General features: G+C 35.4%; 1 protein-coding gene across 1 annotated transcript in view; it reads right to left on the bottom strand.

The window, feature by feature from the left end:
- DNAJC13 (DnaJ heat shock protein family (Hsp40) member C13) overlaps positions 1-14,461 on the bottom strand; it is a 121,165-nt gene that overhangs the window by 39,554 nt on the left and 67,150 nt on the right. Inside the window, exons 30-37 of the mRNA XM_001115526.5 lie at positions 11,176-11,330; positions 10,623-10,668; positions 8,594-8,748; positions 7,029-7,230; positions 5,075-5,190; positions 4,166-4,244; positions 2,641-2,776; positions 76-260 (exon numbers count right to left, since the gene is read on the bottom strand). Of these exons, the coding sequence (XP_001115526.2) occupies positions 76-260; positions 2,641-2,776; positions 4,166-4,244; positions 5,075-5,190; positions 7,029-7,230; positions 8,594-8,748; positions 10,623-10,668; positions 11,176-11,330 (1,074 nt within the window). The remainder of the gene's footprint in view (positions 1-75; positions 261-2,640; positions 2,777-4,165; positions 4,245-5,074; positions 5,191-7,028; positions 7,231-8,593; positions 8,749-10,622; positions 10,669-11,175; positions 11,331-14,461) is intronic.

Below are 14,461 nucleotides of genomic sequence, written 5' to 3'. Positions count from 1 at the left end.
CTAAATTCTTCACTGCCAAGAGTCATATAATGTGTGTAAACTGGCTTAAAAAGCACAAAGGTCACTCCGTATTACCTCTAGTCCATTCTCTCTTCTGAGCTCTTCAGCATTGAGGGCTGAACAGTTGACAGTATGGAAAGCTAGCTCTGTAGCCGCAGGCAACAATGGTGATTCTTTTGAGAAAAGGAGGTCATCTGAAGTTTCCATTGTTATAGTCCGAATAAGCATGGGGTATCCTGCATATTTATAAGGCTGTAAATCTGAAATAACCAATGTTAGTGTTAGAAAAATGAAACAAAATTAATTATGTTGTGGTTTCAATTTTGATACCATGTTCAATTATGTTGCCTTAAAAAAATAAAAATGGGGCCGGGCGCGGAGGCTCACACCTGTAATCCCAGCACTTTTGGAGACCGAGGCGGGCAGATCACAATGTCAGGAGATTGAGACCAACCTGGCTAACACAGGGAAACCCCGTTTCTACTAAAAATACGAAAACGTTAGCCGGGCGTGGTGGCGGGTGCCTGTAGTCCCAGCTACTCAGGAGGCTGAGGCAGGAGAAAGGCGTGAACCCGGGAGGCAGTGCTTGCAGTGAGTGGAGATCTCGCCACTGCACTCCAGCCTGGGTGACACAGCGACACTCCGTCTCAAAAAAAAAAAAAAAGATAAAATATTTTATCTTAACATCTTAAATGTCTCCTCATTCCAGTTGATAAAAAAGAAATTAAACCTACTATAAAATCCCTTGGATCTTTCCTTTCTAGTAAACTTAGTTATTTTTCTAAAATGTGTCCACTAGAAAAATAACATTTTCTGGTAAATTAACTGCCCTTGGTGTATAGTTTTGATCCTTTGCTGAATACCTACTTTCTATGCTGATTTTTGTAACTTTTCACCTCATCATAGACTGCAAGGTACAGCAAATGCACCAGAAATTCTATTAATATTATATGCACATCTTTATAAAGAAAAAAGATTGAAGATATTTAAATGACAGTGAATATTTTGTATTAAGTTTTCTGGATAACAAGTGCTCTTTTCTATTTTACCAGTTATCTTAAATTTTTACCAGTATTTTCTTCAATTTGAAAACACTGAATACAATTTCTTACTAGAAGTACAAAACAGAAAGTTAATTTTTAAACTACATTTAGTTAAATCTATGATTTAATAACCAAATTTAAAAGTGAAAGCTAGTAAACCAACATGCCTAATTACTCCTTTCTTTCCATATTCTTTTTTCAATCTAACCTATTAGGCAGAGAGATGCAAATTAATTGGCTGTGACTTTAAAAGTATCTCTGTAATTCCAAATTGAAATCAGCATAAATCTTATTGACTTTTGAAGCTGACCAATAATCTGCCTTAAAACTCATTTCTAAACTGGCTTTTTAAAAAAAGGTCCCTTGGAACAGGTCCTAATTTTCCTAAAAATAAAAAAAAAAAAAGTGACACATACATGGTAAGAAAGAACAGTGAATAACTAAGTCCTGTCGGATCAGGACCTCCACCTCAGAGCTTCTTGGGTATAACCTCACCTTGGGAAAAGTTAAAGATGACCTTGTTAACAGAGAAACCAGTATGGGCCATAATTGTATCTTGTGGCTAATAATTTAGTTATCAGCATTAAAAGACAACCAAGGGTTTTGAAAAAGGTTTCTAAACTCATTCCGATTAGTGGTAAATGCTATATAACTAAAATGTATTATAAACTTATTGTTAAACTCATGTAAATCAACTAATCAGTGCTCTCTAATAATCCAGCTGCTAGATCCTCAGGCTGTCCCCTCAAATACTTAAACTGCACCCCCATCTCTTGTCTTTAGTTACCCAACACTCTTCATGCTTATCTCAAATCCCCACAGTCCTCTTCCTTCTCTCCCAACATCCCATTGCAAATGGCTCTCCCACTTTGTGCTGTAAATCAAGTTCAGTTCCCAAGCCAATGGGCATCTGCTATATTGAACCCAACCCCTCATCACCAACAAAGGGGGACGTTTTGAACGTACTCTTGGCTTTCTGGACTGCTACTGTTAGGGCTACTGCAAATGGCCCCACAAACACTGGATAATCCTATAATCTGAAATCATACCTATTTTATCTATACCAGTGTTCTTCAAACTGTCCCACAGGACTAGAGGGTCCTGAGAGCTACAATAGGAAATAGAACATATGAGAAGTACATCATCATTTGAAGTTTCTACTGCTTTTAAAAAACCTGAATGCTCTTGGTGTTTTTAACCTTCAGAGGCTTTTAAAGTTATGATAGGCTTTCATTTGTCATTTAAGAAAAACATGAAATGATCTTTAAATTCCAGATTCCATTCTAGATCTCATTTAATACGTTTGCTACTAAATGGCTAAACACAAAAACTAACCAAATAACTGCACAGAACGAAGATGTCAGAAATGCAAAATACTGAAAAACATAGGTATGAAGGGGAAGATATAAAACAAATATTTTGGGCCTTTCTTTAGAAAACTACATTTTCCTTTATTTAAAACACAATTCCAAGAGTCTTTTGCAACAATAATTCTACATCTATTAAAATATGCTGTAGAAACAGGTAATATGGTACAGGGTTAGCTGTGATAGGGTTAGCTGGAGGATAAATTAAAATCTGAGAACAGACATCTTACCTTCTTTATGACGGTTGAAGAGGATGCTCTGTGTTTTTAGAATTAAAATTATATTCTCTGGATCTGGTCCATCCACTATTTTTGCTGATTTGGTACATAAAAATTCATACGCTTTATTTACTTTTTCAAACATGTCCTATATGTAACCAAAGATAATTTAATGTTAATTTGGAACGTCCCAAAAGTCAACTTAAACAAGATACATGGTTTGTATTTTATCAGTAACTTCAGCTATTATTTTATTATTTATATTAAGGAATTCATTCCAACTGTAATCTAGCTGGTATACTGTTAAGGTGAAACGTTGTTTCAAATAGTTTTCTAATGATCACAGTACCATTTACTGAAAAATTCTTTAAATAAGAATATTAAATGTATCCTTAAACACATCACGTTAAACTCATACAACTAGAGACAGATTGCATCTATATAACAAAAATTATGAGCTACTATTAAGCACTGTGCTAAATGCCATAATCTCATTTAATCCTCAAACAGCCATGTAAACTGTGTACCATTATTATCCTCATTTTTTTACATGAGGATGCTGCAACTTAGATGTAATAACTTGCTTAAGGACACAAAATTAATTGGTGGCAGAGCTAAGAGGTACAGCCAGGTCGGCCTCCTAACTCCATGCTCTTAAACTGTTACACTGTATGTTTGGTTGATCTATATGTTGATTCTTGTGTGAGTATCATATTGTTTTACTATTGTAGCTTTATGAAGTGTTATAATATCTGGTAAGTTAAGTCTAGCAATTTAAAACAGATTTCAAAATTTCTTCCTTTCTTATTTTTTCTCCTAGATGAATTTGAATTAATATGAGGTTCTCAAAAAACCCCCTAGGGTTTTGATTAAAAATACCTTAAACATATAAAAGTCAGATCTTTTCAATGTCACGTCTTCTCATTCAGGAATACTGTCTCTGTTTTTTTTTTTTCCAGTGAAAACCAGACCTTGAACCCAGTGGAAATTATTCCAAGTTTCTAGCAACAGAGTCCTGGTTTTGGTGGTTCTTATGTGATTTCATCTTTTATCAAACTTCATGGGATGAGGCGGTGACATCAGGGAATAATGATTTAAAATCTGAACCAAATTTTCTATTTTTTCAGTTAGAGTGATATGAAATTGGATGTCATTGGAAAAAATTACATAAATTGCCCAAAGCAATCTGAATAGCAATGGTATCACCTACAACCTACAAATAAATTAAGTTCCCCTGCATTCCTTATTTTCAATTATTCTTATGATTGCCCATTAGAGTTAATTCTCAAACAGACATGGATAAGGAGACACAATAAAACCTGTAAGTTACTAGTCATAAAGGCCACTCTTCTGGTAAACTGAGGGAGCATCATCCATGCAGAAGCTATGGGCATGTGGTTAGAAGTTTATTAAACATACACTGGGTATGTATTATGAGGCAGGTACTGGCACAGAAGGTAATATACTTTCTCCTACTAAATAATAGTAGAGCAAGAGGAAGTCAGCCCAATGCCCTAATTCCAACAGCAGTACATACCCTCCCTTCTGGATTCTTATCAGGGTGGTACTTTTGTGCAAGTCTGAAGTAAGCTTTCCTAATCTTGCTCTCATCATGCCTGTTAAACAGGAAAATTGTTTTATGAGTATAGTAAGGCACAAGAAAAAATGTTTACAAAACCATCTAAAATATTTTAAGAATATTACTTGTATCAAGAATTGTATATGATTATATATTAGTCCTCAAATTAAACCCAGGAAGAATTAAGTTTTTTTTATATGTATTTTTTTACATGCTATCTTTACAGGTGAAAGATAAAACCTAAAAGTTCCCTACGGATTCACTTTAAATTATGAAATTATACTTGAGTTGGAAGAACTACAAAATATATTGTTAAAAATCCACTAACTTGTCAAAATGTCCAAAATGCCAATTTCAAATTCTATAATTCTAAGTTATTATATCAGTCTTGACAAAATGTACAGTTTTAGTCTATACTTAAGTTTTCAAACAATTTTTCCGTAACATACCTAGTCTACATAAAACTTCACTGATAAGACAAATCTGCATTCTTTCATAATCTGTCATTTGGTGTCCTAGGTATATTGCTATCAAATCTCTTCCACATGCGTAACACAAATTACAAAAGGAAGGGAAAAAATGAATATGTGAATGGCAACTGTGTGTCAGATATGGTGCTAGGTACTCAACATACATTTTTCCAATTAATAGAGAAATGAATGTACCAGCAAGAGGAGGACACAATTTGGCTAATAAGTTTGCAATAAACCAAAGTCACACAGATATAGTTCCATATGGTTATTCCCAAGGTGTACATATCAAAATACAGGCAAAAGATTTTAATGATTGATTTAAATATAACTTAGTCTTTGATACTGATACTTTAAGGTGGGACAGACATTTGCTACTGTACTGAAAACAACTCACGGTCCCTGTCCTTGAGGCAGATTAAGCACTTCATAAGCATCATCTATTGACATCATAGGTGGCTTCTTCTCTACTTCTTTCTTCCAGGCGTCAAGAGTATCTTTTAGTAGCTTAACCTTAAAGACAAAAGATTAAAATTTATATCAAAGTAAAACTATTTCAGAGTCTAATTTTTAAGTTATAGAATCATTGTGCTGTATTTATTTAAATGGATACTTTTAGCTGTCCAATTAACAGCTTTCTGAAATACAAATAACCAAAATCACCTGAGCACTGCTATATAGTTGGGCAGAGCAAGGTATTTGTCACAAGGCAATATTCCTCTATTTAAAAAATTTTTTAAATTCTCTGCCAATTTGTGTTATATATTAGGCTTCAAAGTAAACCCAGGAAGAATTAAGATTTTTTTTTTTACATGTTATCTTTATGGGTGAAAGATAAAACCTGAAAGTTTTAATGTTTAAAGTGTCCAGAAACCATGAAAGACATCAAAATTAGATAATACACTGTAGGAAGAAAGCAAGCAGTATATTGTGGTGTGCTTCTCAAGGTGATCTAACATAATTATAGGTATGCTAGCATTCAAACAAATGTAAAGGATAGAGAACACAAGGGAATCTGGTTAGCAAATGGGAAAAAAAGATCTAATATTTATTGCCTGCCTACAAGCCAAGGAGCTAGGTACTTTACAGACTATCAAATTTAATTCTTGTCTAAAATTTCATCAATAAATAAAAACACTGAGATTCTAAGAGCTAGCTGCATGTTTCCCAGTTCAGTGGTAGAGCTGGATTAAAACCTAGGTCTGACTAAAAAGCCCGTATCTAGTATCTCACGTTGAATCCTGAATAAGTACCCGAGTCTACCTGCGTTTTTTTGGTCACTGCATTGTAAAGAGGCGGTGACTTGCAGTACAAATGGTGATTATTCTGAAATCTTTTAGATGGTATTAACGGTGTAAGTTCCACCACGGTAACAGAACAACATGGGCACAGGTGCCCACAGATACACAAAGACTCAGGTTAGAGGGGTCCCAAGGGCACTCTGGACCGGTCAACAGTGCATACTGTTTTATAATTGAGCAGGTCACACTCATTGCCTCTTATGCATGCCAGGAATTATGCTTATGTGAATTCTTAATAATCTTCACAAACACCACCAGATAGCTGCTAGTATTACCAATATTTTAGAGATGAGAACTGAGGTTTAGACAAATAAGCAATGTACTGAATATTAAATAGAGTTTTTTTTTTTTTTTTTTTGAGACGGAGTCTCGCTCTGTCACCCAGGCTGGAGTGCAGTGGCGCCATCTCCGCTCACTGCAAGCTCCACCTCCTGGGTTCACACCATTCTCCTGCCTCAGCCTCCCGAGTAGCTGGGACTACAGGCGCCTGCCACCACACCCGGCTAATTTTTTGTATTTTCGGTAGAGAGGGGGTTTCACCGTATTAGCCAGGATGGTCTCGATCTCCTGACCTCGTGATCCGCCCGCCTTGGCCTCCCAAAGTGCTGGGATTACAAGCATGAGCCACCGCACCCGGCCATTAAGTAGAGTTATTAAATATTAATGGCCCAGCTGAAACTCAATCCCAGACTGGCTAACTCCACCATCTGTGAGCTTAATCAACCTGCAATAAAGACAAGCTTCCACCAAGCTATTCTAGTATGTCATACTATATACATATAATTATGTTATCTGCATGAAGTTTGTTTTGTCTTTGTCACAAAAGACAAAGATTGCAATATTCTTAATACTCCCTTAAAAAATTATCTTTCAACGTGAGATCTACCCAAATATAACGAACTATACTCAGAGTCGCACAGTGCTTAGTGCTTAAGAAGGAATACTTAAGAAAGCTATTCTCCTTCTTACTGCAGGAGGACAAAATACCCAGAAGTGTTTAGAGGCCTTTTTTTGTGGCTTAAGGTGGCACAAATTAAACTGCTGACTTACCGGGTCTTTAATTGGCCAATCTGGAAATCGGACTGTATCACACAGTTGTTTGAGGTAATAAATATTACAAAACAGTTCATTTTCTAGTTGTGGATAGTTGATCACAGGAATGGGACAATACTGATAAAGTGCTCTTGTGTTACTCTGAAGGCGAGGTGTGAAATCAGCGAGATGGGCAGCAATCTTCTCTATCATGAGGCGCCTACAATCATAAAAACCTCCAGTCAAGCTTTATGAAGGGATTATTTTAAAGAGAAGGTTAAGATACATAATCATGCAAGATAGTTATATGAATCATCTATAGAATAATTCAGTTACTATCCTAAAATGAGAGCTTTTAAATATGTTACTTTGGGCATTTAATTGTATAAACATGGAAAAAACTTATCTATGATACTTATCTGTAAAGAAGATCATAGAGAAAAGGGCTGATACTCTCAGTTCTTCCTATTAAAAAATCAGCCATTAGAAGGGCAAATGGTACGCATCTGAATGCATGAGGGTGTAGCTAGGAAACTCAAACTTGCTATTATCCAAAGAAGCTCACTAGATGGCATGTATTTCAACAAACTTACTGTAGGTCTAGGATCTGGCCTCAGATAAGCAGAAACTTATCAGCACAAAGAGCAATCCGTCTTTTAGATAGGGCCTTATATTAGCCAATCTCAGGAGAAAAATATTACACAGAAGAACTGTGTTGGTAATTTGTTAATATTGTTACATATTTTTTCTCAATGAAAAATATGACTGCCATACAGAATATATTCACATTGGTGGCTAACACATGACAAGCCCATAGGACAACAAGTCAAATGATGATAAGCAGGTGGCATGGAGTGTGTGCAGTCTGACGAGGATCAGTGATTGACACAGAAGATCTAATGCCATCCAGCTAGGGGAATTGAGGGGTTCTCCAAAAAGAGACAACCTTGACACTGGAACTATGAAGTGTCAAGCCTTGTCTGAACAGAAACTGGCTGGGCATTGTCATCTGCTTCTGAAACTTTCCTTTTTCTGTGTTTCCACAGGTTTTTCCCAGAGCATTCCCCCGCCAATAAAGACATACCTTAGGAATGCTAACCTCCAGATTAAGGACAAAAAGGTGTTGGGGTAAGGGAGCCCACATTCTAGAATAATTTCGGGTATCTCTGGTCCGATCCATTGATCCAAATTATGTGGGCATAGTTTTTAATTAGTGGGAGTATAGTCCTACTTCCAAATAGCCAGAGGTATGTCTTGATTTTATCCCAATTTCCTATATATATTATCAGTTCATTACCTAAAATCTTACTAGTTCTATAAACTGATTTAAAAAGTACCAGTGGTTGGTGGGCCCTACTGTTATACAAAGTTCTGTTAAGGTAATAGTAATTTTGTCAAATCTTGTTAGAACAGAGAAAACCTTAAGACCTTATGGAAATCCATCATTTGATTTGGCATCAATGATTACTGCCATTTTAGATTATAAAACTAGTGAAAACATGTCTTTTAACAGGTTAAAGCAGATGGTGAGCAGCAAAGACTAAATTATAAAATACAAATCAATCAACCAACTGGTTATTTACCTCATTTCACTGCTCCAGATTGCTTCTGGAGTATCAAATTCTCCTAGAAAAATCTCAGAAAACTTTTCAGGTTCATAATTTTCTAAGTAACAAACCATTGCTTCAGGTAGAATGTGCCCAAGTATACTTCTTTGAAAAATATCTTGTCCTTTTGTCTTCAAAACAAAACAAAACAAAACAAAAACATTAAAGTTATCTTTCAATTTTCTAATAAATGATTTATGGTTAGAGAACACTTTAAGAAAGGAATACAATTGAAACAAATTGCTTTTATGCTTTGGGAATGTAGATGGAAACACAGCAAAATGTGAGTGGAAGGTATCTGGTACAAACTAGCTTGGCATTCTAAGGCAGAACCAACAGCCTCTGGTACCGCAGCAGTCTTAGCTTTAAGTGTCACAAGCTGCCAGTATTATTTAGGATGACTGGCCTTTGACCACGTGTAACAGTAATGGACAAACAGGAGGAATATCCCACAAAGATTTACATCAATTATCCTGCATTATATTGTTGGCTATAGGTCCCACCTGTACTTGCTTCTGTTTTCAAAAATAAGTTCAGAAGATCATTAAGAGCCTGTCCTCATGAAATGTAGCTAGGATCTAGATGGAGAATTTCTACTTAAAGTAATTATAATTAACTGTTTTGAGAAGTCCATATCCTCTGGCAGGCCAAATGGGGTCAGGATAATGATCATACTAAATTTTAAACTCATTTCTTTATTCAATAGAAATAAAATCCCAAGGGCTAGCTAGGATTTATACAAATAAATGCTTATTTCCTTCTAGGAAAATTAAGACATTTTACTTATCTAGGATAAAACAAAGAGACAAGGGAAAAAACCCAAACATGGTTTTATCATGTGGTGCAAAGACAAATTAGAAGATGAATATTTTCAGGCTTTCTGCTAATAGGAGTAACAAATTCACTATCTGTTAAACTTTTGGGTAAAGAATTGCTAGTTGTATTCTTGAATACTATTATTTGGTAATTTAAACATCCAGATTTGTGCTTTAAATACTGTTTTGCTATAATTATTCAAAATACTGTTAGCTGAAATGATATAAATCATTTCTAATATAAAATTTGGAAAAAATTACATTATGCATAATGGCACAGAAATAAAGGAAGAAAAAGAATGTCCAAATGTCTAATACTACATTAAGGTACTATCATTAGAGACTTTTTTAACTTGTTTATATTCTCATTTTCTATTTGTATAAAGCTGTGGAAATTATGCTGCCATGGGCATCTTTCATATTAGACAAATGGGTCACTTTCTAGGGCTTCACTGGCTGCTCTATAAAACATACAATTTAGTGTCTATTGTCAAGGTGGTGCCAGCATTCCTCTGTTAGTCTTCTCAACAGTGGTCTGGTTTTGGTTTATTATTCTGCTCTATCTGATCCAAAAAGAAGTCCATGCTCCATGAAAAGCTGAACATATTTCAAAACATCCTTTAGTTTCAACAATAAATATCTCTTTGTAAAAGGTAGATATTAAGTTTAGATTGTCCAAACTACCTAAATAAGTCTTTTTTGTTTGTTTGTTTGTTTTTAATTCCCAGCTTAACTCCTCAGTAAAACGACAAGAACACTTGAGAGCATGTGAAAAACTGAGTAGCTTCGAAAAAGAAACCTAGCACTTCTGCCACTTTGGGATCTGAACAAAAAGGCTGAAGTCTTCCTGAATTTTAGCTGACAACGTAAGACTCAGGTGAATTGTTTACGAAAATCACTAATCTAAACCTTATACAGAGAACAACTTATATTCATGGAGGTGTCAGGCTATAATTCACAGCTGCAATCTCAATATTAAGTCTAATGGGTCAGTGACATTTATTTTCCTTTAAAAATATTACCTTAGACTTTATATGTGCAAGGTACCACGAACGATGTAAGAACAGAGTAAAACAATACCTGCCCTCAAGTCCTTATAATCTAGTAAACATAATACACAGCTCAGGAAACTTTACAGTGCCAAAACAACTTACCCAGGGCTAAGTATTCAGAGGATTAATCTGGCTTACCTCTTCTGACTTGAAAGCCTGTTTGGTATGTGTGTATTTCAAAAATCTAGAAAGAAAAATGAATTATCTATCAGATATAAAAAGCGATTTAGTTTTTGTAACCTTAGTTTTCTAAAGACTAGATCTTTTACAGCTAAATAAAACTCACAAATGGCAACTCACATAAATCCATATTCCCAAATTACTTAATTTCTGAATAAGGCAAGAACTAGAAAGATTTTTAAAGTGTAGTCATATTAAAGCTATGTGACAATATAAAAAATTATTAAATTTTAAGCAAGCAAAATGTAAAACTGCATGTACAATACGAATATGGCTATATTAAATACATAAATACTAGATAATACATTCTTATGCTAGATGTGGTATAGTGGTACAATTCTGAGTAAATTTCCCCCATTCTTCTACTTTCCAAGTCTTTAGATATTACTTAAATAGCCTTTGTAATGAGAATCTTAATAAAAGCAATGATGTACTCACAAAAAATTCAATTAAATCAGTCCATGTAAAATTCAAATAATACTTTCAAATAGATTACCCTTAAAGTTCTTACCGAGCAACAGGAAGCACATTGGAACCTGTGTACATCATGATAAAGAAAAATACTCCACTCAGATAAAGGCGGGGTAACTGTGGGTTATCTTGCATGACATGGTATAACAAAATAGCAACCTTCTCAACAAGGATAGGGTCAAAGGTCAGCAGTAGCTGAAAAAAAATTAACATGTTTTCATTGGGTTGTAAAAAACCTGCATCATCACTTTAGGTTTTTTATTTCATATGCTGAGGTTATAGCTCCTTATGTAAGTTATAAAATAAAAACCCATGGGAGTCAGTAAGCTCATCTACCAGACCCACAACAGATTTGAAAAATGATTCATTCTACAACATTTAATGCAGAAAATCAATTGAGAGTTGATCAAAATGTATTCAGAAAAGCCCAAACATGCCTGAAGCTAGTTTTGTCATAAACGTTACAGGTAATATTGCTTTTTGTGCAAGAATCTTCCTAAAAAGACTTCTCGGTTTGTTTCAATTCAGCTGAGCTGACATAAGAATCCCCTGAAGGCTTCTTGAGAACTCAAGGAGCAGAGCAGAAAATAATGATCAATGAAACAGCCTAAAAAGTAGATCCAGAAGTGCAGGTAAAAGGCAAAGGGTAAACAAGTCATCTTCTACCAGAAAGTACCAAAAGATGTGGCCTCTAGAAATCTGAGCTACAAATACGGGAATTTCTGGGATTACTCTAATAAATCTGGGCTAATTAAAAACCATACAGAATTGCTATTAATAAACTTCTGATAAACATTTAATAAGTTTTATCTATGAAGCTTAATAAAGGTGTCATTCCAATTTTCTATAAACACCTGCTTCCAATGAATCCTCAATTTTGGGTCAAATGCTCCCAGTAAAAAAAAAAAAAAAAAAAAAAAATTATAGCCAGGTGCAGTGGCTCACGCCTGTAAGCCGAGCACTTTGGGAGACTGAGGCAGGTGGATCACAAGGTCAGGAGTTCAAGATCAGCCTGGTCAATATGGTGAAACTCCATCTGTACTAAAAATAAAATCAGCTGGGCGTGGTGGCGGGTGCCTGTAATCCCAGCTACTTGGGAGGCTGAGGCAGAAGAATTGCTTAAACCTAGGAGGAGGAGGTTGCAGTGAGCAGAGATGACGCCACTGCACTCCAGCCTGGGTGACAGAGTAAAACTCCATTTCAAAAAATAAATAAATAAATAAATAAATTATTTTATTAATTTAAATTAATTTATTTACAATGAAGAGTAAGTAGCTCAAATTAGGAGGCCAAAGTTCTATACTCATGTGAGACTAAACAGCTATGTGTTCTTTTAAGTAAATAACTCAAATTTCTCTGTGCTTTGGTATCTTATGTATTCCATAAGGTATTTAGATAAAGCGTTTCATACTATTACATATTTTAAAAAGGAAACATACAGTCATATAGGATTTTCCCTAGTGTTAATGGCAGTAGTTCAAGACTTGACATTATGGGAATTAGCAGCAAACACACACACAAGCGCACACACACACCCAACCACCCACAGTATTTCAATCTGTCACTATACTAGAAAACCTAGAACATTTATTCAGTACACACACACACCCAGAGTATTCCAAACTATCACTATACTAGAAAACCGAGAACATTTACTCACTGTATCTTGGACCACTCTAAAAATTCTGAAGCTCTATCAGATGGTAAAAATGAGTACTGCTCTTAAAGTCAAATGAATTATAGATATCCCTTTCCAACCAATGAAGATAACGTTCCCGGAAAGTACTATAGCCACCTAACTGTGCTTTGGCAAGATTTGGGTCTCCCAGAATATAAAAAATTAAGAGAAAAACAAAAATAACTTCTTAAAAATATTTAACTCAATATATAAAAAAAAAAAGGAGTCACACACTGTTCAAAGAAGCTAGATTTATCAATACAAATATCTTTATTCACGTTGTTCAGATCTTACTGAAAATTTTTGGTTAATTAAAAGAAAGCCTCCCTCCCCCAAGCTTCATGTTATGCTGAGCACATTTCTTAAAAGTTTTTCAATCAACCCTTCCTAGCCTGAAATTTAATGCCATTTGTATTTACTTTTTCCTTTCAGTTTCGTAAGACTTAGAAAAATGGGAGAGGTTGATTTTCTGGGTGTGGTGTTTTATCCACATGTTGAGAGGGTCTATCAAGGAGAACACATTCCTCTCTCTGCATCACCTCACATATGCAGCCACATGGCCCCACGGGGAGGGGGATGTGGTAATGGTTTAGAGTCCTCAATAACTGCAGTGCTTTTTCACTGAAGGATCTGAATGGAAATGTCCACAAGAGAAAAGCACAGAAATGTTAAAATGTGAGTATGCTTAAATAACAGAAATTGGCAAAAAAAAAAAAAAAAAAAAAAAAAAAAGTAGGGCATTATCCTATTGTATTTAGAAGTATTTTTCAGCATCAATGACTTACATAGGTATTTAGGTAGTATATAAGTGAATGTAAAAATATATAAACTGAGTTAACTCTTCTCTCCCATTGCAGACCAATGTACAACTGAAAGGTACAAATGGCACAAATTACTGGCATAGAACTTAATAAAAACATTTGCCTGAAATCTCTAGGACCTGACTTATTTGGGTTTAATGCTAATCTGAAGTTTAAATAGCTTAATTCCAAAAAAGCAGAATAACGCAAAAGAAAAAGGGATGATTGGAAACCTTTTAAGAAATGTGCTCAGCATAACATTAATTCCAACTCACTGCTTTGAATCATTGGTATCAATGAAAACATAACTAAGAATAGTCAAAATCTAGGGCAGAAGCTAGTGAGACTGCTGTGATTACTACTTAAGATATAAGTCACCAAGTCCACCCCTGTGGCCTGCTGGTGTACCTCCCAGTAGTATTAACAACATCAACATACACCACAAACTGGAGTAAATCACTTTTCAGATATTAAAGAGGTATGATTTTAAAAATAGGTAAAAAATAAACTCTTTCAGCACAATTCTGGAATCTGGAAACTTACGTTTAGGTTCAATCTTCCACAGCTATTCAGCAACTCAAGAGTAAGTGAAATAGCCAGGTGCGGTGGCTCACGCCTGTACTCCCAGCACGCTGGGAGGCCAAGGCGGATGGATCATTTGAGGCCAGGAGTTTGAGAACAGTCTGGTTAACATGGGGAAACTCCTTCTCTACTAAAAATACAAAGTAGCTGGGTGTGGTGGTGCATGCCTGTAATCCCAGCTACTCGGGAGACTGAGGCAAGAGAATCATCTGAACATGGGAAGCGAAGGCTGGAGTGAGTCAAGATCCCATCACTGCACTTCAGCC

Source organism: Macaca mulatta, chromosome 2, assembly GCF_049350105.2.
Source record: "Macaca mulatta isolate MMU2019108-1 chromosome 2, T2T-MMU8v2.0, whole genome shotgun sequence".
Classification (NCBI taxonomy): Eukaryota; Metazoa; Chordata; class Mammalia; order Primates; family Cercopithecidae; genus Macaca; species Macaca mulatta.
This window is presented reverse-complemented; position numbering and strand designations above follow the sequence as displayed.